Source organism: Coregonus lavaretus (genome assembly GCF_964263955.1).
Source record: "Coregonus lavaretus genome assembly, chromosome: 12".
NCBI lineage: Eukaryota > Metazoa > Chordata > Actinopteri > Salmoniformes > Salmonidae > Coregonus > Coregonus lavaretus.
This window is the reverse complement of record NC_139999.1, coordinates 21,482,388-21,506,996: the sequence shown is the minus strand read 5'-3', so window position 1 is coordinate 21,506,996 and position 24,609 is coordinate 21,482,388. Positions and strand designations below refer to the sequence as shown.

General features: G+C 46.9%; 1 protein-coding gene across 1 annotated transcript in view; it reads left to right on the top strand.

Moving 5' to 3' along the window:
• Positions 1-24,609, top strand: part of LOC311139059 (chemokine-like protein TAFA-1) — a 278,014-nt gene that overhangs the window by 244,232 nt on the left and 9,173 nt on the right. Inside the window, exon 4 of the mRNA XM_084173913.1 lies at positions 1,221-1,345. Coding sequence (XP_084030039.1) covers positions 1,221-1,345 — 125 coding nt within the window. The remainder of the gene's footprint in view (positions 1-1,220; positions 1,346-24,609) is intronic.

Here is a 24,609-nt window from a genome sequence, read left to right as displayed (position 1 = left end):
CACTGCTCCAAAACCGCCATGAAAAAGCCAGACTATGTTTTGCAACTGCACAGGGGGACAAAGATCGTACTTTTTGGAGAAATGTCCTCTGGTCTGATTAAACAAAAATATAACGGTTTGGCCATAATGACCATCGTTATGTTTAGAGGAAAAAGGGGGTTGCTTGCAAGCCGAAGAGCACCATCCCAACCTTGAAGCACGGGGGTGGCAGCATCATGCTGTGGGGGTGCTTTGCTGCAGGAGGGACTGGTGCACTTCACAAAATAGATGGCATCATGAGGAAGGAAAATTATGTGGATACATTGAAGCAACATCTCAAGACATCAGTCAGGAAGTTAAAGCTTGGTCGCAAATGGGTCTTCCAAATGGACAATGAGCCCAAGCATACTTTAAAAGTTGTGGCAAAATGGCTTAAGGACAACAAAGTGAAGGTATTGGAGTGGCCATCACAAAGCCCTGACCTCAATCCTATAGAAAATGTGTAGGCAGAACTGAAAAAGCGTGTGCGAGCAAGGAGGCCTACAAACCTAACTCAGTTACACAAGCTCTGTCAGGAGGAATGTGCCAAAATTCACCCAACTTATTGTGGGAAGCTTGAGGAAGGCTAAAAGGCAATTCTACCGAATACTAATTGAGTGTATGTAAACTTCTGACCCACTGGGAATGTGATGAAAGAAATAAAAGCTGAAATAAATAATTCTCTCTACTATTATTCTGACATTTCACATTCTTAAAATAAAGTGGTGATCCTAACTGACCTAAGACAGGGAATTTTTACTAGGATTAAATGTCAGGAATTATGAAAAACTGAGTTTAAATGTATTTGGGTAACGTGTATGTAAACTTCCAACTTCAACTGTAGTGGGAAGAGTTGCAGAGTTAATTGAAAATAATGCCATTGTTGATTAGATGCTTTTTTCATTAATTAGGTTATTTTCTCTTGAACGATATGGTCTATCTACTAGAAACTCATGGACAAATAGACACGGATATAATTTTTTAAAACTATATATGAATACATTTTTTAAAAGTTATTAAAGTATAAATTACCAAAGTTACGATAGATTGCCATAGATTCTCTCTTAATTACCAAAATGATTGAAGATTATTTTAACTATGGTAAACTACCGGTAGCTTTACAACCCTGACTGTGTATTTGTGCGTGATGACAGGGTGAACTCAGCCATCTCTCTCTCTGTGTGTCTCTCTCCCGCTGGCAGCATCCATTGTGATTGGGAAGTGGTGGTGTGAGATGGAGCCCTGTCTGGAGGGAGAGGAGTGTAAGACTCTGCCTGATAACTCTGGATGGATGTGCTCCTCTGGGAACAAGATCAAGACCACAAGGGTGAGACTCTGCACTGGCACTAGACTAACACACACACACACACACACACACACACACACACACACACACACACACACACACACACACACACACACACACACACACACACACACACATCATACTGAACACAGCACATACAAGTTACTCTCACAATGGCTATAGATTTTGTCAGATAAGCTATGTGAATCTGTTATTTAAGTGAAACGTGGTGAGGAGGCTTCTCTTAACTACAACATTTAGAAAATAACAACCTATCAGGCGGTAGCTAGAACCTGAGTGACCATAGTTGGACAAGACACTTCTGATGTAAATGCTTTAGTACATTTACTGATATACAGTTTAAGTTGGAAGTTTACATACACTTAGGTTTTAGTCATTAAAACTCGTTTTTCAACCACTCCACAAATTTCTTGTTAACAAACTATAGTTTTGGCAAGTCGGTTAGGACATCTACTTTGTGCATGACACAAGTAATTTTTCCAACAATTGTTTACAGACATATTATTTCACTTATAATTCACTGTATCACAATTCCTGTGGGTCAGAAGTTTACATACACTAAGTTGACTGTGCCTTTAAACAGTTTGGAAAATTCCAGAAAATGATGTCATGGCTTTAGAAGCTTCTGATAGGCTAATTGACATCCTTTGAGTCAATTGGAGTTGTACCTGTGGATGTATTTCAAGACCTACCTTCAAACTCAGTGCCTCTTTGCTTGACATCATGGGAAAATCTAAAGAAATCAGCCAAGACCTCAGATAAAAGATTGTAGACCTCCAGAAATCTGGTTCATCCTTGGGAGCAATTTCCAAACGCCTGAAGGTACCACGTTCATCTGTACAAACAATAGTACGCAAGTATAAACACCATGGGACCACGCAGCTGTTATACCGCTCAGGAAGGAGACGCGTTCTGTCTCCTAGAGATGAACATACTTAGGTGCGAAAAGTGCAAATCAATTCCAGAACAACATCAAAGGACCTTGTGAAGATACTGGAGTAAACAGGTACAAAATTATCTATATCCACAGTAAAACAAGTCCTATATTGACATAACCTGAAAGACCGCTCATCAAGGAAGAAGCCACTTCTCCAAAACCGACATAAAAAAGCCATACTACGGTTTGCAACTGCACATGGGGACAAAGATAATACTTTTTGGAGAAATGTCCTCTGGTCTGATGAAACAAAAATAGAACTGTTTAGCCATAATGACCATCGTTATGTTTGGAGGAAAAAGGGGGTGCTTGCAAGCCGAAGAACACATTTACATTTACGTCATTTAGCAGACGCTCTTATCCAGAGTGACTTACAAATTGGTGCATTCACCTTATAGCCAGTGGGATAACCACTTTTTATTTTAATTTTAATTTTTATTTTTTGGGGGGTGGGGTAAGGGGGGGTAAAAGGATTACTTTATCCTATCCCAGGTATTCCTTAAAGAGGTGGGGTTTCAAGTGTCTCCGGAAGGTGGTGAGTGACTCTGCTGTCCTGGCGTCGTGAGGGAGCTTGTTCCACCATTGGGGTGCCAGAAGAGCGAACAGTTTTGACTGGGCTGAGCGGGAACTGTGCTTCCGCAGAGGTAGGGGGGCCAGCAGGCCAGAGCTGGATGAACGCAATGCCCTTGTTTGGGTGTAGGGACTGATCAGAGCCTGAAGGTATGGAGGTGCTGTTCCCCTCACAGCTCTGTAGGCAAGCGCCATGGTCTTGTAGCAGATGCGAGCTTCAACTGGAAGCCAGTGGAGTGTGCGGAGGAGCGGGGTGACGTGAGAGAACTTGGGAAGGTTGAACACCAGACGGGCTGCGGCATTCTGGATGAGTTGTAGGGGTTTAATGGCACAGGCAGGGAGCCCAGCCAACAGCGAGTTGCAGTAATCCAGACGGGAGATGACAAGTGCCTGGATTAGGACCTGTGGTGCTTCCTGTGTAAGGCAGGGTCGTACTCTCCGAATATTGTAGAGCATGAACCTACAGGATTGGGTCACCGCCTTGATGTTAGCGGAGAACGACAGGGTGTTGTCCAGGGTCACACCAAGGCTCTTCGCACTCTGGGAGGAGGACACAACGGAGTTGTCAACCGTGATGGCGAGATCTTGGAACGGGCAGTCCTTCCCCGGGAGGAAGAGCAGCTCCGTCTTGCCGAGGTTCAGCTTGAGGTGGTTATCCGTCATCCACACTGATATGTCTGCCAGAAGGGGGAAAGGAGAAGATTAGTTGTGTGTCGTCTGCGTAGCAATGATAGGAGAGAACATGTGAGGATATGACAGAGCCAAGTGACTTGGTGTATAGCGAGAATAGGAGAGGGCCTAGAACTGAGCCCTGGGGGACACCAGTGGTGAGAGCAAGTGGTGCGGAGACAGATTCTCGCCACACCACTTGGTAGGAGCGACCGGTCAGGTAGGACGCAATCCAAGAGTGAGCCGCGCCGGAGATGCCCAGCTCGGAGAGGGTGGAGAGGAGGATCTGATGGTTCACAGTATCAAAGGCAGCAGACAGGTCTAGAAGGACAAGAGCAGAGGAGAGAGAGTTAGCTTTAGCAGTGCGGAGAGCCTCCGTGACACAGAGAAGAGCAGTCTCAGTTGAATGACCAGTTTTGAAACCTGACTGGTTTGGATCAAGAAGGTCATTCTGAGAGAGATAGCAAGAGAGTTGGCTAAAGACGGTACGCTCAAGAGTTTTGGAGAGAAAAGAAAGAAGGGATACTGGTCTGTAGTTGTTGACATCAGAGGGATCGAGTGTTGGTTTTTTGAGAAGGGGTGCAACTCTCGCTCTCTTGAAGACAGAAGGGACATTGCCAGCGGTCAAGGATGAGTTGATGAGCGAGGTGAGGTAAGGGAGAAGGTCACCGGAGAAGGTCTGGAGAAGAGAGGAGGGGATAGGGTCAAGCGGGCAGGTTGTTGGGCGGCCGGCCGTCACAAGTCGCAAGATTTTATCTGGAGAGAGAGGGGAGAAAGAAGTCAAAGCATAGGATAGGGCAGTGTGAGCAGGACCAGCAGTGTCATTTGACTTAACAAACGAGGATCGGATGTCGACATCCCAACCGTGAAGAACGGGGGTGGCAGCATCATGCTGTGGGGGTGCTTTGCTGCAGGAGGGACTGGTGCACTTCACAAAATAGATGGCATCATGAGGAAGGAAAATGATGTGGATATATTGAAGCAACATCTCAAGACATCTGTCAGGAAGTTAAAGCTTGGTCGCAAATGGGTCTTCCAAATGGACAATGACCCCAAGCATACTTCCAAAGTTGTGGCAAAATAGCTTGAGGACAACAAAGTCAAAATATTGGAGTGGCCATCACAAAGCCCTGACCTCAATCCTATAGAACATTTGTGGGCAGAACTGAAAAAGCGTGTGCGAGCAAGGAGGCCTACAAACCTGACTCAGTTACACCAGCTCTGTCAGGAGGAATGGGCCAAAATTCACCAAACTTATTGTGGGAAGCTTGTGGAAGGCTACCCGAAACATTTGACCCAAGTTAAACAATTTAAAGGCAATGCTACCAAATACTAATTGAGTGTATGTAAACTTCTGACCCATTGGGAATGTGATGAAAGAAATAAAAGCTGAAATAAATCATTCTCTCTACTATTATTCTGACATTTCACATTCTTAAAATAAAGTGGCCTAAGACAGGGAAGTTTTACTAGGATTAAATGTCAGGAATTGTGAAAACTGAGTTTAAATGTATTTGGCTAACGTGTATGTAAACTTCCGACTTCAACTGTACTATTGGTAGGTTCTCATCTGCTGTCCTGTTACTTTACTTTGGGTAATGGTCTCCTGCTATTTGATATAAAAGACATACATTTTCAAACTCAAGCACCCTCTGTCATGGTTTCGGCTGAGGCTGCTCCTCCTCCTTGCTCGGGCAGGCTTCGGCGGTCGTCCCCCCCGGAGTACTAGCTGCCACCGTTGTATGTTTTCGATGTTTGTTTGGTTTTGTCTTATTTGTACACCTGTTTCCGTTTAGTGTTAATTATGTGTCCTATAAGTTCTCGTTTTGTTAGTCGTGTGTTGTGTGTAATTGTTCCGCCTGTCAGCAGGTGCTGTGATTGTTTTGCTCCATTGTTTGGAGAGTTTTCGCACTTGTGTGCGCGCTATTTGTATTTTGGTGTTTACGCACGGTGTGCGTAATCGCTCGCCTTTTGAGGCCCGTTTGTATTTCGTTGTCGTCTACTAAAGTCTGTTGGACGAAGCTTCTGTGTCCTGCGCCTGATTCCTGCACCACATCCACATTCAGCATTCTGACACCCTCAATAGAAATAAAGCATGCACTAGACACATGACATACAGTGAGGGGAAAAAAGTATTTGATCCCCTGCTGATTTTGTACGTTTGCCCACTGACAAAGAAATGATCAGTCTATAATTTTAATGGTAGGTTTATTTGAACAGTGAGAGACAGAATAACAACAACAAAATCCAGAAAAAACATATGTCAAAAATGTTATAAATTGATTTGCATTTTAATGAGGGAAATAAGTATTTGACCCCCTCTCAATCTGAAAGATTTCTGGCTCCCAGGTGTCTTTTATGCAGGTAACGAGCTGAGGTGAGGAGCACACTCTTAAAGGGAGGGCTCCTAATCTCAGCTTGTTACCTGTATGAAAGACACCTGTCCACAGAAGCAATCAATCAATCAGATTCCAAACTCTCCACCATGGCCAAGACCAAAGAGCTATCCAAGGATGTCAGGGACAAGATTGTTGTCAAGTTCTGCGTGATTTCTGGCTGACCACAGCTCTGCCCAAACTTGAAAACGGCTTTATCCTTGATGAACGCAAAGGACAACTCAAAACTGTTCACTTTATGATTTTTTATTGTCATAAAGATGGAACAGACTAGGTTGATAACCTTCAAAACACACAAACAAAACCCCATGGATTAGTTACAAATAACTCTCAATTCCACTTTCTCAAAAATAAGCATAAACTAATGTTACTGAATCCTCAAACCTAACCAAACAATCATTTCATCATTTAGATTAACATAGGATCATTGCAAGTTAATAATTAAATATCAATATCCTAATTAAACATTTAACAATACACATGATTATAGTAAGGTTACTGTCAAGTTCTACGTTCACATAATGAAGTCTTCACTATTTAATTTAATTAATAATTGCATTGTATGTTACAACCAAACCAAAAGGGCATATAGAAGCATGAATTCACAACACATTCTGTCCTACCAGTTGCGTCTTTGGATGATCAGGAGCTGTGGTCATTGGTATCTCTTCTCAGGAATGAGTGAGAGCCAAGTAAGCTTTTACCAAACATTTCGATGCCATGCACATGCACTGCTTGTGGGTGCGCAGGATAATATGGTCCCCAGAGCACTTCCTGGTGGTTGGTTTCAACAGCTCCGGTTGCATGGTTGCCCCCTGCAGGTTGGGAGTGCTTTGAGCACCCTGGGTGGATTTAGGCTTGAGTGCTCGTTATAGCTTGTAGTCAGGAATTGACACAACACCTCCCACTTGACCTCCTGGTTCTTCAACCCAAGGAGGTCACACAGAACTGTGATGTGGTGGATTCAGTTACTCTATTTTTGATCCTGTTGCTGCTGCTCTTCAACTGGAAGCAAGACAACTATCCGTCTGACATCCCTGTGAAGAACTGTTGCTGGTATCTTGATTGAATCTTTTTCCATCTTTTTAGTGGGCTTCACAGTTGCGACTGGGTAGCTGGGGAAGGATCGGAGATATACATCCCTCACAATTCCCTTCTTGTCAGTATTAACGTCAATAACCCTGGCAAGCCTTGAACAGCGCCGGAAGAAGATGGCTGCCGTTTTACAGCCCTCTAACCAATTGTACTATTATGTGTGTTTTTCCGCGTTATTTGTAATTTATTTTGTACATAATGTTTATGCCATCGTCTCTTATAACCAAAGAGAGCTTCTGGATATCAGGACAGCGATTACTCACCTCGCGTTGGACGAACACTTTTTCTTCAACGAGGCGTTCGCGAAGGATATTCTACAGACTCCAGACAAGGCCCAGATCCCCGTCATTCGCGTGAGGAAGAGACGGAGATACCGTGGACGTAGGTCGGGGTGCCTTGTAAAGATCCGACGGCGAACGAGTAAACTGCCTCTCCCATCAATCCTATTAGCCAACGTTCAAGCTTTGGATAATAAAATGGACGATTTAAGATTACGGTTATCCTACCAACGGGACATTAAAAACTGTAATATCTTATGTTTCACGGAGTCGTGGCTGAATGACAACAATGACAACATTCAGCTAGCAGGCTATACGCTACATCGGCAGGACAGAACGGCAGACTCGGGTAAGACGAGGGGTGGCGGTCTCTGTATTTTTGTAAACAACAGCTGGTGCACAAAATCAAATACTAAGGAAGTCTCAAGGTTTTGCTCGCCTGAGGTAGAGTATCTTATGATAAGCTGTAGACCACACTATTTACCAAGAGAGTTTTCATCTATACTTTTCATAGCTGTCTATTTACCACCACAAACCAATGCTGGCATTAAGATTGCACTGAATGAGTTGTACAAGGCCATTAATCAACAGGAAAACGCTCATCCAGATGCAGCGCTCCTAGTAGCAGGGGACTTTAATGCAGGGAAACTTAAATCCGTTCTACCTCATTTCTACCAGCATGTTAAATGTGCAACCAGAGGGGAAAAAACTCTAGACCACCTTTACTCCACACACAGAGACGCATACAAAGCTCTCCCTCGCCCTCCATTTGGCAAATCTGACCATAACTCTATCCTCCTGATTCCTGCTTATAAGCAAAAACTGAAGCAGGAAGCACCAGTGACTCGGCTAATAAAAAAGTGGTCAGATGACGCAGATGCTAAGCTACAGGACTGTTTTGCTAGCACAGACTGGAACATGTTCAGGGATTCTTCAGACAGCATTGAGGAGTACACCACATCAGTCACTGGCTTCATCAATAAGTGCATCGATGATGTCGTCCCCACAGTGACCGTACGTACATACCCCAACCAGAAGCCATGGATTACAGGAAACATCCGCACTGAGCTAAAGGGTAGAGCTGCCGCTTTCAAGGAACGGGACTCTAACCCGGACGCTTATAAGAAATCCCGCTATGACCTCCGACGAACCATCAAACAGGCAAAGAGTCAATACAGGTCTAAGATTGAATCATACTACACTGGCTCTGACGCTCGTCGGATGTGGCAGGGCTTGAAAACTATTACAGACTACAAAGGGAAGCACAGCCGCGAGCTGCCCAGTGACACAAGCCTACCAGACGAGCTAAACCACTTCTATGCTCGCTTCGAGGCAAGCAACACTGAAGCATGCATGAGAGCACCAGCTGTTCCGGACGACTATGTGATCACGCTCTCCGTAGCCGATGTGAGTAAGACTTTTAAGCAGGTCAACATTCACAAGGCCGCAGGGCCAGACGGATTACCAGGACGTGTACTCCGAGCATGTGCTGACCAACTGGCAAGTGTCTTCACTGACATTTTCAACATGTCCCTGACTGAGTCTGTAATACCAACATGTTTCAAGCAGACCACCATAGTCCCCGTGCCCAAGAACTCTAAGATAACCTGCCTAAATGACTACCGACCCGTGGCACTGACGTCTGTAGCCATGAAGTGCTTTGAAAGACTGGTCATGGCTCACATCAACAGCATAATCCCAGAAACCCTAGACCCACTCCAATTTGCATACCGCCCCAACAGATCCACAGATGATGCAATCTCTATCGCACTCCACACTGCCCTTTCCCACCTGGACAAGAGGAACACCTACGTGAGAATGCTATTCATTGACTACAGCTCAGCATTCAACACCATAGTGCCCTCAAAGCTCATCACTAAGCTAAGGATCCTGGGACTAAACACCTCCCTCTGCAACTGGATCCTGGACTTCCTGACGGGCCGCCCCCAGGTGGTAAGGGTAGGTAACAACACATCTGCCACACTGATCCTCAACACGGGGGCCCCTCAGGGGTGCGTGCTCAGTCCCCTCCTGTACTCTCTGTTCACCCATGACTGCATGGCCAGGCACGACTCCAACACCATCATTAAGTTTGCCGACGACACAACAGTGGTAGGCCTGATCACCGACAACGATGAGACAGCCTATAGGGAGGAGGTCAGAGATCTGGCCGTGTGGTGCCAGGACAACAACCTCTCCCTCAACGTGACCAAGACAAAGGAGATGATTGTGGACTACAGGAAAAAAAAGAGGACTGAGCACGCCCCCATTCTCATCGACGGGGCTGTAGTGGAACAGGTTGAGAGCTTCAAGTTCCTTGGTGTCCACATCACCAACGAACTATCATGGTCCAAACACACCAAGACAGTCGTGAAGAGGGCACGACAAAGCCTATTCCCCCTCAGGAGACTAAAAAGATTTGGCATGGGTCCTCAGATCCTCAAAAAATTCTACAGCTGCACCATCGAGAGCATCCTGACTGGTTGCATCACCGCCTGGTATGGCAACTGCTTGGCCTCTGACCGCAAGGCACTACAGAGGGTAGTGCGTACGGCCCAGTACATCACTGGGGCAAAGCTCCCTGCCATCCAGGACCTCTATACCAGGCGGTGTCAGAGGAAGGCCCTCAAAATTGTCAAAGACTCCAGTCACCCTAGTCATAGACTGTTCTCTCTGCTACCGCACGGCAAGCGGTACCGGAGTGCCAAGTCTAGGTCCAAAAGACTTCTCAACAGCTTCTACCCCCAAGCCATAAGACTCCTGAACAGCTAATCATGGCTACCCGGACTATTTGCACTGCCCCCCCACCCCATCCCTTTTACGCTGCTGCTACTCTGTTAAGTATTTATGCATAGTCACTTTAACTCTACCCACATGTACATATTACCTCAACTAGCCGGTGCCCCCGCACATTGACTATGCAACGGTACCCCCCTGTATATATAGCCTCCCTACTGTCACTTTATTCTATTGTATATATAGCCTCCCTACTGTCACTTTATTTTTTACTTCTGCTCTTTTTTTCTCAACACTTTTTTGTTGTTGTTTTATTCTTACTTTTTTGTTTAAAATAAATGCACTGTTGGTTAAGGGCTGTAAGTAAGCATTTCACTGTAATGTCTGCACCTGTTGTATTCGGCGCATGTGACCAATAAAATTTGATTTGATTTGATTTGAAGCCTGTACTGACCTCTCAAGGCGTTCTGGTCGGCCAGCCAGACGACATCTCCAATTGCCACATTCCTGTGAGCGGTGTGCCACTTGGTCCGGACAAACAGGTTTGGTCCGGCTAACTGACTCCATTTCCTCCAGAATCGGTCAACTTCTGTTTGGATGGTTCTTAATCTCTTGTAGGAGTAACCTTCAAAGTCAAAGGTCCCTGGATCTCCTCTGGGTCCGGTTCGTCCGAGTAGAAGTGAATTTGGGCTAATGTATTCTACACAGTCCTCTCTGCTCTGAGTCCTGGCATCAATAGGCCGCTCATTGGCAAGGTTGGAAGCCATATAAAGGAAAGTCTGAAATTCACCCCATGTGAGGACTCCATTACATCCCAGATTGTTTAAAGCCCGCTTCACAGTTCGGACAGCGGCTTCAGCAGCTCCGTTTCTGTGAGGTGAGTCTGCTGGATGGATCCTCCAGCTCCATTCTGTGCCATGCTTGGAAACGTCGTTTTCAAGCTTCGACTTCTCCAGCCGGTCCAGAAACATGTAGAGTTCTTTGAGGGCAGGTCTGGCTCCGACAAAGTTTTTTCCAGGATCCGACCACAATTTCCTTGGATGCCCTCTCAGTGCCGTAAATCTTTGGTAGGCTAACAGGAAGCCTTCAGCTGACTGGTCGCTGACAAGGTCTGTGTGCATAGCTCTTGACACCATGCAGCAAAAGACAATTCCCCACACCTTAAGTTTCACCTTCTTTCTCACCTCATCCTTCACTTCATAAGGTCCAAATAAGTCCACTGTGGTGTACTCAAAGGGATTGGCTGGTGTTATTCTCTCCGATGGAAGGTCACTCATGATCTGTTGGCATCTCCGGGCCTTAAGTTTCCTGCATGTCACACAGTTATCAACGATCTTTTGAGCTAGTTTCCGGCCTCTTACCACCCACGCTTTCCTTCTCATCCGGAGGAGTGTGCCTGCGATGTCTTCATGATTTGTCTTGTGGGCTTCTTGAGCTAGAAGGGAGGATACCCATGACGTGCAGGGCAAGATTGGTACTGCAGTTTTTTCTTCATTAAAGATTTGGAATCTTCCTCCACAGAGCAAGAGTCCAGTGTTTTCCTCTTTGACCACAGCAAGCCTGCTGAGTGTGGTGTCTGGCCAGGTTACATCCTTTTGGGCTGCAAGGAAGAGATCCCTGAGTGCATCTTCACACTCCATGATGGTAAGTGTAGCTTTCTTGATTCTGGACTTGATCTCAAGAGCTGAAGGAATTTCCTTTTTCTTTGGCTTGCTTGTGGTGGTGGTCTTGGCTAGCATTTCTTTCCACCTTGTGGCAGCTCTCCACACCCAGGCAATGACTCTTGTCAACCTGGTTAAACTGCTGAACTTGCTGATGTTAAGGATATTCCCCACTGAATAACCAGAAGGTGGTCTTTGGACTTGGATTTGGTGCCCTCTTCCATTAGGGCTGCTTTGCAGGTCTTTACCTTTGTCAGAGGTTGGAGATATTGGTATACGTGGAGCATGTTGGATTTTTTTCCCCACCTGCGCTCGGGTCAGTGCTGCTGTAAAACATTTCCTTTGGAGCTTGTTTATGCCTTCTTTGGCATCTGCAGCGACTTCTTTGGCTGATTTTGTCGGCCAATCCTCTACAGGTCGTTTCAGAAACTCTGGGCCGTTCTGCCACACAGAGTTCTCTTTGAGGTCCTCTGGGGTTGCTCCTCTTGTCATGAGGTCAGCAATGTTTTGCTTACCTGGAATCCATCTCCAGTCCTCAACTGATGTGGACTTCTGGATCTCTCCCACTCTGTTTGCAAAAAAGGTCTGGTACCCATAACTGTCCCTTTGGATTGCACCCAGCACAGTTTGACTATCTAACAGATGGATCCAACGTCCTACTTGCATCCTACTGTGCTTTTCAATGTATTTCCTGAGTCTTGCAGCGAACACAGCACCACAGACTTCAGCCTTCACTGGTTCTCCCTTTTGGTCAAGTGGTGTAAGCTTGGCTTTGGACTCAACAAGTCGGACCAGGATGCCTTGCTCGGTCTCCCACCTGAAGTATGCCACTGCTCCATAACTCTGGTCGCTCCCATCTGAGAATGTTATTCCCCAGGGTTCTCCAATCCTTTTGACTGGAGTCAGGCTTCTATGGAAGGTAATTTGGTTGAGGTGTCTGTATTCCTCAAACAGGTGGATTGCTTCTCCTCTAAGTTTCTCAGACAGAGGTGTGTCCCATGTGTCTCTTGTTAGAGTTTTGCCTCCAGTTTCTTGGAATGCTTTTCTGACTAAAATGGCTCCTTTCTGTTTGGCAGGTGTTGCAAGGCCTATTGGGTCATACAAACTAGCTACTTGGCTAAGCAGTTGCCTTCTGGTCAGTGGGTTTGGAGTTTTCATTCTCACTTCCTCTCCAACGAGATCTTGACTGATCCTCATCTTCCTTTGTCTCTTTGAGAAGTTTATCGAGGTCATGAGGTACAGTTTGTCTGATTCGACTAAATAACCAACTCCAAGGGCTCTGTTGTCTCCTTCTCTCACTTGGTTGGGGAGGATGAAGACTTCATCTGATGATGTTGGATGTTCTGATGTAGATGTTTGCCTCCCACTTTGGCCTGATCGGACCCACGGCTTGAGGAAGAATCCACCTGCCTTTAGGATTTCTTCGACTTTTTTGGTGGTTCCGTCTAGCTTTTCCAGGTCATTATGGGATGTCAGGATGTCATCTACGTAGGAATCCTCTTCAAGGACCCTCCGTTCCTCTTTCAGATGTGTGAACATGGGCAACTTCGCTGTTTCTCTCATGGCTAGTTGTGCGATACACCCTGCTGGTCGATCGCCCATGTTGACCCTGGTGATGGCATATTCCTCAATGTCCCCATCATCACCGTCTCTCCAGAGGAATCTATGGAGGTGCATCTCCAGGTCTTTGAGCCACACAGAATTGTACATCTTTTTGATGTCGCCGAGAGCAGCATGGATTCCACTCCTGAACCTTAGCAGTACCGCTCGAATAGGATTAAGTACATCAGGCCCTTTCAGAAGAAGGTCATTCATGCTGCTTCCTCTAAACCTCTGGCTGCTGTTCCATACCAGTCGGACAGGTGTAGTTATAGAGTGTGGGTTTGGTGCTATCAAGTGACTGACGTACCATACTGGACCTTTCCAGTCGGCAATGGTCTTTCTAGTGAGTTTCTTTGCTGCCTTCCTTTCCACCATCTCATGAACTTGAGTTGTGTATGCTGCACGCCAATCTGGTTCTCTCTTGAGTTGTTTCTCCGTCCTCAGAAACGTGGCTTCCACTGCGCTTCTGTTGTTGGGCAGGGAACTTGGATCTTCAATCCAAGGGTATTTTGTGTCCCAGTGAGGCTCCTGACTATGCACATCTGACTCCACGTAACTGAGACCTTGCCTGATTATCCCAAGCTCTCTTTCTTCACTAAGAGTCATGTCTTTGCCTCCTGGTTGACAGTTACCACAACGACATCCTCCACACATGGGTTCACAGGCCGCACCAATGCTGTCCCACTTCCACCAGTCCAAGAACTCTTTGCCAATAACAGTGGTTTTAGTTTCAGCTCTAGATTCTTGCATCTCAGCAATTTCTTGATACTTTACTGCTGTGATTCTCATAGATCGTGCAAAATGAGTTTCAGAATTGTGCAGGGCCATGTCCACTACTTCACAGAGGTCTGGATGTGCTCCTCCAACGGTCTTTCCTAAAGGGCTCTCCCACAGGACAAGATCTCCTACTACCTTTACTCTCTGTGGAGCAAGTCTTCCTTCCCGGTGGCTTATGAGAAGCTCAACATGTTCTGGTCTGTGAAGGTCTTCCAGGTTGGTATCGGGGAAGAACTTCTTGAGGTGTTGTGCTTTGATTGCTCTGTGAACTTTTGCAATTTCATCCAACCCATAACAGATCAGCTCATGAGCTTTCTCCGTGCCTCTTGGTGTCTTGACTCTCACCTTGAGTAAGTATCTTTTGGTCTTCACCTTCATGGCCATGCCTCCAACTCCATGGACGACTAGTGTGATCCTTTCACTTCGAAGCTTCAGTCTCCTGGCGGCTGTGTGAGTGATGTAGTTGGTGTCTGATGCTAAGTCAATGAGAGTTCCAATTTTCTGCCCTGCGTTAGTAGTTACTTCGAGAAGCATAAGAATAACTGGTAATTCACGTGTGCTTGAGTCCATTACCCCAGGAAGGCTTCCTCCAGTGCAGTGTGATTTTGCCATGTTGGTGAAAGCATTCCTGAATTTTTCTGCCACGTCCGGGGTGAGCTCACGTATTAATCTCTCTTGCTCCTCTGTGAATGTTTGCCTCCTGGTGCTGGGTTTTTCCACTTTCACGTATTCTTTCCTCTTAGCCCCTCCTTTAAGGCAGAGAAAGAAATGGTGATCCGAGGAGCTTCCTCTTTTGCAGTCTCTGTTTCTGCAAAGGTAAGTGTCCGTACATTCCTCATCCTCTCCATGACATCTGAGGCATCTTCTGCATGCTCCCAGTCTTTCGACAGCATTCAGCTTCTCACTAGGCTTTAGTTCTTTGAACTGCTTACAAAAGAAAATCTTCTCACGGTGCTTTTCATCTCCACACACAACGCATCCTCCCTTTCTCGTGGACCTTGTGGAAGCATACCGCTTCTCCGGGTACGTAGCTTTCTTTTCAGGTTTTTCACTTACACCCAACTGGTCTAGTTTCTCCAGTATGTCCTCTTGTGTCTTTAAAAATCTTAGAAGGCTGTCGAAGTGATTGTCAGGTGTGACTCCATTTCTTGGGTTGACCATGAATGTCAGCCAGTCCCTCTTCATGTTATCCGGCAGCTTGCTCTCTATGGATCTGATGACAAGGGGATTCTTTATGGCTCCACTGCTTTCGAGCTCCGTGAGGTCATTCAGGGCCTTTTCCACAGCTTGAATCAGGTCAATAACCTTCCTTGGTTGGTGTGACTTTAAAGGAGGGACCCTCTCCAGGTCCTCAATTATCTCCAAAGCGATTGTTGGCTTGTTTCCATACCGATTTTGGAGTACTCTAAACATGTCTTCAGCACTGTTATATGATGACAGGCGCAGGTCTCTACATATTCTCTCGTCCACACTGTCAAGAAGTTGAAACTTCTTCACCTCCACTGAACCAGTCGGCTCTCCCTGCTTTTGCAGGCTCTCCCAGTCTTTCCTCCATCTGTGGAAATTCCTCCTAAGCCCAGTGAATTTAGGTAGACTGGTTGGTTTTATTCTCACCACTGGTTGTGGGACTGCTACTGGTTGAAGCTCTGTAGGTCTTCTGTCCTCTTCTGCAATTCTCTGTGCGATGAGGAATTCTGTTCTTTTGGCCTCGAGGTTACTGCCGAATATTCTCAGATCTTTTACTCTGCCTTTCAGATCTGCAGTCTCATCGTGTGGGACCCATTTTTCCCAGTCTTTCAGGCTTTCACTTGCATCATGGATTAGCTTCCTCGCTCTTTCCAGCTGTAGTTCATAGCCGTCCCTGTTAATAGCAGTGACGGGGGTTTCTTTGGCTCTGTCACAGGCTTTCTCCGCTTCTTGGATTGCAAAGTCTACCTCCTCTTTACCGTATCTTGGCCAGAGGTTGAATTGGACTGCCTCTCGGATTTCCTCCAATTTCATGTCGCACTCTTCAATCGTCCTTTCAAGATCAGCCTGCTGGTCCTTGTCGAGCTTGACCTCTTCATCTCCCTTAGTTCCCGCTTCAGCCAGTAGGCCAGCCGCGTAGTCATCATTTGAATCACCGACACTTCTAGCCAGGGAACTGAGCTTGCTGAACTCCTCTTGTAGTTCATGCTTAATCATACCAGCTGCAGCTTTACTCAGGTAGTTCGCTTGTCTGGTGAAAGAAGATTTGGCTAAGGTCCGCTCTTGCTTCAGTTGCTTGACTGTTTTCCCAAAAGTTTCCTTGGCCATGGTGTAGAGTTTTACAGGCAATTCTCCCTTTGCGTCGACAGCTTGACTTCAGCCCTTTGATCCTCGTCCTCACTGCCACGCTGGTTATCAACTGTCAAGTTCTGCGTGATTTCTGGCTGACCACAGCTCTGCCCAAACTTGAAAATGGCTTTATCCTTGATGAACGCAAAGGACAACTCAAAACTGTTCACTTTATGATTTTTTATTGTCATAAAGATGGAACAGACTAGGTTGATAACCTTCAAAACACACAAACAAAACCCCATGGATTAGTTACAAATAACTCTCAATTCCACTTTCTCAAAAATAAGCATAAACTAATGTTACTGAATCCTCAAACCTAACCAAACAATCATTTCATCATTTAGATTAACATAGGATCATTGCAAGTTAATAATTAAATATCAATATCCTAATTAAACATTTAACAATACACATGATTATAGTAAGGTTACTGTCAAGTTCTACGTTCACATAATGAAGTCTTCACTATTTAATTTAATTAATAATTGCATTGTATGTTACAACCAAACCAAAAGGGCATATAGAAGCATGAATTCACAACACATTCTGTCCTACCAGTTGCGTCTTTGGATGATCAGGAGCTGTGGTCATTGGTATCTCTTCTCAGGAATGAGTGAGAGCCAAGTAAGCTTTTACCAAACATTTCGATGCCATGCACATGCACTGCTTGTGGGTGCGCAGGATAATATGGTCCCCAGAGCACTTCCTGGTGGTTGGTTTCAACAGCTCCGGTTGCATGGTTGCCCCCTGCAGGTTGGGAGTGCTTTGAGCACCCTGGGTGGATTTAGGCTTGAGTGCTCGGTATAGCTTGTAGTCAGGAATTGACACAACAATTGTAGACCTACACAAAGCTGGAATGGGCTACAAGACCATCGCCAAGCAGCTTGGTGAGAAAGTGACAACAGTTGGTGTGATTATTCGCAAATGGAAGAAACACAAAATAACTGTCAATCTTCCTCAGCCTCGGGCTCCATGCAAGATCTCACCTCGTGGAGTTGCAATGATCATGAGAACGGTGAGGAATCAGTCCAGAACTACACGGGAGGATCTTGTCAATGATCTCAAGGCAGCTGGGACCATAGTCACCAAGAAAACAATTGGTAACACACTACGCCGTGAAGGACTGAAATCCTGCAGCGCCCGCAAGGTCCCCCTGCTCAAGAAAGCACATATACAGGGCCGTCTGAAGTTTGCCAATGAACATCTGAATGATTCAGAGGAGAACTGGGTGAAAGTGTTGTGGTCAGACGAGACCAAAATCGAGCTCTTTGGCATCAACTCAACTCGCCGTGTTTGGAGGAAATGCTGCCTATGACCCCAAGAACACCATCCCCACCGTCAAACATGGAGGTGGAAACATTATGCTTTGGGGGTGTTTTTCTGCTAAGGGGACAGGACAACTTCACCGCATCAAAGGGACGATTGACGGGGCCATGTACCGTCAAATCTTGGGTGAGAACCTCCTTCCCTCAGCCAGGGCATTGAAAATGGGTCGTGGATGGGTATTCCAGCATGACAATGACCCAAAACACACGGCCAAGGCAACAAAGGAGTGGCTCAAGAAGAAGCACATAAAGGTCCTGGAGTGGCCTAGCCAGTCTCCAGACCTTAATCCCATAGAAAATATGTGGCAGGAGCTGAAGGTTCGAGTTGCCAAACGTCAGGCTCGAAACCTTAATGACTTGGAGAAGATCTGCAAAGAGGAGTGGGACAAAATCCCTCCTGAGATGTGTGCAAACCTGGTGGCCAACTACAAGAAATGTCTGACCTCTGTGATTGCCAACAAGGGTTTTGGCACGAAGTACTAAGTCATGTTTTGCAGAGGGGTCAAATACTTATTTCCCTCATTAAAATGCAAATCAATTTATAACATTTTTGACATGCGTTTTTCTGGATTTGTTTGTTGTTATTCTGTCTCTCACTGTTCAAATAAACCTACCATTAAAATTATAGACTGATCATTTCTTTGTCAGTGGGCAAGCGTACAAAATCAGCAGGGGATCAAATACTTTTTTCCCTCACTACACTACATGACCAAAAGTATGTCTATACCTGCTCGTCGAACATCTCATTCCAAAATCATGGGCATTAGTATGGAGTTGGTCCCCCCTTTGCTGCTTTAACAGCCTCCACTCTTCTGGGAAGGCTTTCAACTAGATGTTGGAACATTTTTGCGGGGACTTGCTTCCATTCAGCCACAAGAGCATTAGTGAGGTCGGACACTGATGTTGGGCGATTAGGCCTGGCTCGCAGTCGGCGTTCCAATTCATCCCAAAGGTGTTCGATGGGGTTGAGGTCAGGGCTCTGTGCAGGCCAGTCAAGTTCTTCCACACCGATCTCGACAAACTATTTCTGTATGGACCTCGCTTTGTGCACGGGAGCATTATCATGCTGAAACAGGAAAGGGCCTTCCCCAAACTGTTGCCATAATGTTGGAAGCACAGTATCGTTTAGAATGTATGCTCTAGTGTTAAGATTTCCCTTCACTGGAACTAAGGTGCCTAGCCCGAACCATGACAGAACAGCCCCATTATTCCTCCTCCACCCAACTTTACAGCTGGCATTGGGGCAGGTAGCGTTCTCCTGGCATCTGCCAAATCCAGATTAGTCCGTCGGACTGCCAGATGGTGAAGCGTGATTCATCACTCCAGAGAACGTGTTTCCACTGCTCCAGAGTCCAATGGCAGCAAGCTTTACACCACTCCAGCAGATGCTTGGCATTGCGGATGGTGATCAGATGAGTTTTACGCTCTACGCGCTTCAGCACTCACCGGTCCCGTTCTGTGAGCTTGTGTGGCCTACCACGTCGCAGCTGAGCCATTGTTGCTCCTAGACATTTCCACTTCACAATAACAGCACTTACAGTTGACCGGGGCAGCTCTAGCAGGGCAGAAATTTGATGAACTGACTTGTTAGAAAGTTGGCATCCTATTACGGTGCCACGTTGAAAGTCACTGAGCTCTTCAGTAAAGCCATTCTACAGCCAATGTTTGTCTATGGAGATTGCATGGCAGTGTGCTCAATTTTATACACCTTTCAGCAACGGGTGTGGCTGAAATAGCAGAATCCACTAATTGGGGGGTGTCCACATACTTTTGTATATATATTGATTATTTTGTGTGTTTCTTTGTAGTGAGGTGGGGTTTTTAACTGTAAGCTCTTATGACCTGTGCCAGAAAAGTGTAAGCACGGCAGTGAGAAACATCCTGTTTTTTCCTGAGGGGTAATCTCTTTAGAAAGATAAACTTAGCTAAGAGCAAGTATATTTCCATTGCCAGGCAGTTTGTAAAAAACAAGATGAAGAATCAACCATAAGAAATGAAAATAATAAAAGGAATAAAGTCCCTGAAACAAGCCAATCTAACACTCCGTGACAGGTTGATCGCCAGATTTGGATTCATTCGATTGACTCCCCAGACCGAGTGCTGCCTCCCCCTTCTCTTAGTGATTTGTGACCATGACTTTGAATAGAAACAGAGAGTAATGTGATAGTAGTGAAGGGAACAGCCAGGGAGGGTTAGACCACACAGGGCTTCACAGGGTTGTTCCGCCTGCTTTTACATTACACAGTCTATACTACTTTACTATTCCAAGCCCCCACCCTAAAAGTGAAAAGAAGTTGACTGGATGGTTTGATTTTGCCAGCCTGTCAAGGTAAGAGCTCTGATACAGTACAAAGCCAACTTGAAGAATGCATCTCTGAATGCATTCTTTGGACAAAAAAGTGAAAAGCGTTTCATAAGTTTTATGTAACCTTCGAGGAACCTTCCTGTTGCCAAGCATATTTCCTAAATCAGTGGTTCACAAACCTCTCCTTGGGGACCCCCAGTTGTTCCATGTATTTGATCTATTCCAGAGCTAGCACACCTGATTCAACTTGTCAACTAATCATCAAGGTGAATCCGGTGAGCTAGTTCAGGGATACAACAAAATTGTGAAATGGGGGTCACCGAGGAGAAGTTTGAGAAATGCTGTCCTAAATACTCCTCATAGGAGTCAATTACTATGTGCACTACTGAGAAGTGATCTAAACTCATATCAGTGAACAGGAATGGATCCTGTTTTGTACATTAGGGTAAGAAAGGCAAAGTCTCTACTAAAGTTTTTACTCCTAAATATCCACGTCAACATTTTCTCTTGACCCTCTCTTTGCAGAACACTGCGCCATACTCACCTTTTTAGCTCTGGAAGCAAAATGCAGAGGATGCTTCAACAGAAACTGAGCTGCATTCTTTGCTTCTGTAAAGGTTAGTCTCTCTACAGCTTTTCTTCATGTGCACTTCACTTCAAACGCAACTATGGGAGTGGGACTGATTGACTGACTCATGTTCAATGATTTCTCATTAACCCACATACTCAGGGAAAATAATCAAGTATGTGTGTTTACATGCTGTGCATGAGTAGGCAGGCTTCACACAAATACTGTGCGCTCTCCCTCCCAATCAAGACTGCAAATTACAGTATAACACACGCAACAATTGCAACACACGCGATCGGAATCATGTTCGTCAACAAATAAAAAAATATCTCAGGTACATCTGGAAATACAAAGACATGCATTGCCGGCTGTCAACCCACACACATGCACGCAAACACACACACAAACATGTACACACATCCACACACACACAGACACAGAGACACAGGTCCAGCCCTGACCACTTTCTGTTCTGGCCAGATCAGTCTGTAATAGTAGGATCAGTCCCTCTCTCTCCTCCATTTTCTCCTTTTGTTTCATGTCCTGTTTTGCTACTGGACACTGTGTGAATTAGATTACAGTGCATAGTTCTAGTCTGCCAACCCCAATCTGATGTGTTGATTTTGGACATGGGTGCATGTGTGTGTGTGCGTGCGTTTGTTTGTGTGTGTGTGTGTGTGTATGCGTGCACGTGTTTGTGTTTTCTTGGGTGCCCCTCTTGTTGTGTGGGTTCTTATCATCAGACTGCTTTATGTCCTGATCTATCTCTGAGGATGGGGGAGGGGGGGGGCAGCTATCAGTGGACAGCATAGACAACATAAAAGGGTTTTATTCTCTCTCTGTATTTCTCTGGTTTAATCAACATCCTTCATTCTTTCCATTGAGGGCAGATAACCTCATCTGTATTTGTTCTGTTGTCACAATCGTCATAATGATTGGACCAAGGCGCAGCGTGATATGCGTACATCTCTTTAATAGTGTACTAGCAACACGATACAAAACAACAAAACGATACGTGAAGTCCTCGGTTAACAAAACACAAACCTACACGGAACAAGATCCCACAAAACACAAGTGCACAAAAGGCTGCCTAAGTATGGTTCCCAATCAGAGACAACAAGCAACAGCTGATTCTCGTTGCCTCTGATTGAGAACCACCCCGGCCAACACAGAAACACATAACCTAGAACAGACCATAGAAAAACGAAACATAGACTCTACACAACAAAACTAACACCCTGGCTCAACATACAAGAGTCCCCAGAGCCAGGGTGTGACAGTACCCCCCCCAAAGGCGCGGACTGCGACCGCGCCAACATAAACCCAACAGGGGAGGGGCCGGGTGGGCATTCCTCCTCGGAGGCGGATCCGGCTCCGGGCGTGACCACCACCCTCTAACAACCCCCCCGTAGCGCCCCTGGTCTGGTCTGGCCCCGCTGGCTGGAGCTGGACTGGACATCGGTGGAGCGGATTGCTTAGGCTCCTGACCAGGCACCGGTGAAACGGGCACGGGCTGTGCCGGACTGACGACGCGCACCACAGGCTTGGTGCGGGTAGCAGGAATGGGCCGGACCGGGCTGACGATGCGCACCATTGGCTTGGTGCGGGGAACAGGAATGGGCCGGACCGGGCTGACGAAGCGCACCACTGGCTTGGTGCGGGGAGCAGGAACAGGCCGGGCCGGGCCGGGCTGGCGACGCACACCATTGGCTTGGTGCGGGGAGCAGGAACGGGCCGGGCCGGGCTGGCGACGCGCACCATTGGCTTGGTGCGGGGAGTAGGGACGGGCCGGACCGGGCTGACGAAGCGCACCATTGGCTTGGTGCGGGGAGCAGGAACGGGCCGGGCCGGGCTGGCGACGCGCACCATAGGCTTGGTGCGGGGAGCAGGAACAGGCCGGGCCGGGCTGGCGACGCGCACCATTTGCTTGGTGCGAGGGGCAGGAACAGGCCGGGCCGGGCTGGCGACGCGCACCATTGGCTTGGTGCGAGGGGCAGGAACAGGCCGGGCCGGGCTAGCGACGCGCACCATTGGCTTGGTGCGAGGGGCAGGAACAGGCCGGGCCGGGCTGGCGACGCGCACCATTGGCTTGGTGCGGGGAGCAGGAACAGGCCGGGCCGGGCTGGCGACGCGCACCATAGGCTTGGTGCGAGGGGCAGGAACAGGCCGGGCCGGGCTGGCGACGCGCATCACAGGCTTGGTGCGAGGGACAGGAACAGGCCGGACCAGGCTGGCGACGCGCACCACTGGCTTGGTGCGAGGGGCAGGAACAGGCCGGGCCGGGCTGGCGACGCGCACCATTGGCTTGGTGCGGGGAGCAGGAACAGGCCGGGCCGGGCTGGCGACGCTCACCATAGGCTTGGTGCGAGGGGCAGGAACAGGCCGGGCCGGGCTGGCGACGCGCATCACAGGCTTGGTGCGAGGGACAGGAACAGGCCGGACCGCACTGGGAACACACACCACTGGCCTTATACGGGGATCAGGAACGGGCCGGACCGGACTGGTAACACACTTCAGTACCTCTCGCCGTGCCTCTACACTTTCCTTCCCTCTAATGACCAATGGCCCCCGTAACCTGGTGGCCTTCTCTCCTCGTCCACAAACTCGCCCTTTATCTGCCTCCAGCAGCCCCGTCTTCCATGCCATGTGCCCCCCTCAAAAAAATTACTTGGGGGTGCCTCTCGCCTGTCCGACGACGGCCCGGTTGGCGCCGCTTCTCCTCTCCTACCTGGGTCTCCCCCTTCATCGCCCTCCGGTAACGGACGGCCTCCTCCTCCGTGATCTGCCCCCAACCGAGGAGGACATCCACTAACGTTACCTCCGGCGTGTACTCCTGGACACGCTGCTTGGTCCAGTATTGGTGGGATCTTCTGCCACGATCGTCATAATGATTGGACCAAGGCGCAGCGTGATATGCGTACATCTCTTTAATAGTGTACTAGCAACAGAATACAAAACAACAAAACGATACGTGAAGTCCTCGGTTAACAAAACACAAACCTACACGGAACAAGATCCCACAAAACACAAGTGCACAAAAGGCTGCCTAAGTATGGTTCCCAATCAGAGACAACAAGCAACAGCTGATTCTCGTTGCCTCTGATTGAGAACCACCCCGGCCAACACAGAAACACATAACCTAGAACAGACCATAGAAAAACGAAACATAGACTCTACACAACAAAACTAGCACCCTGGCTCAACATACAAGAGTCCCCAGAGCCAGGGCGTGACATCTGTTACACGCCAGTAAATCCTGCAGGATTTTTATTTATTTTCATTTCACCTGCAGGGTTTCATTTTGCTCTGAACGGTCTCAGTGAAATGCAATCAGGCACGCACACACACACACACATACACACACACACATACACATAAATACATCAGCTTTAATTGTTTTAATTGGCATGAAAGTAAGACGCTGCCAAAGCGAGTGTCTGATACCGTTGTTTTCTGTCTTTTTTCTTTCTGTCTTTCAGAGAGGGAGCCCTGCTTGCCTGTTCTGTATCAGCAGCAGACAAGGCAGGCCTTTTGTTTGAGGAAGTCACAGTGAAGGGAAGTGGGGAGGGACCCCAACAAACACAAGCCCAGCATAGAGCCACATTACCTGCTCCACTGGCTAAATAGATCAATCAATTTCTGCTCCCACCATACAATTATGATGTTGACAATTACACGTAAAAGGGAGCGAACAAAAGAAAGTGAAATGAAAAATCTAATTTTCAGCTTCATTCTGCCTACCTGGCCCTTTTGTTAAAATGATCTAGTTATTTGAAGCCTTCAATATTATCAATAATCTCTACCAGACCAGATAGACTGATCACAATATCATAACCTAAGGCTATTCGCCCAGGATAATTTGTGACTGAGAGAAGTACAGTGTGAAAAGACTAAGAATAAGAGCTGAAAACAGCTATATTTCACTTATACAGTGGGGTAAAAAAGTATTTAGTCAGCCACCAATTGTGCAAGTTCTCCCACTTAAAAAGATGAGAGAGGCCTGTAATTTTCATCATAGGTACACGT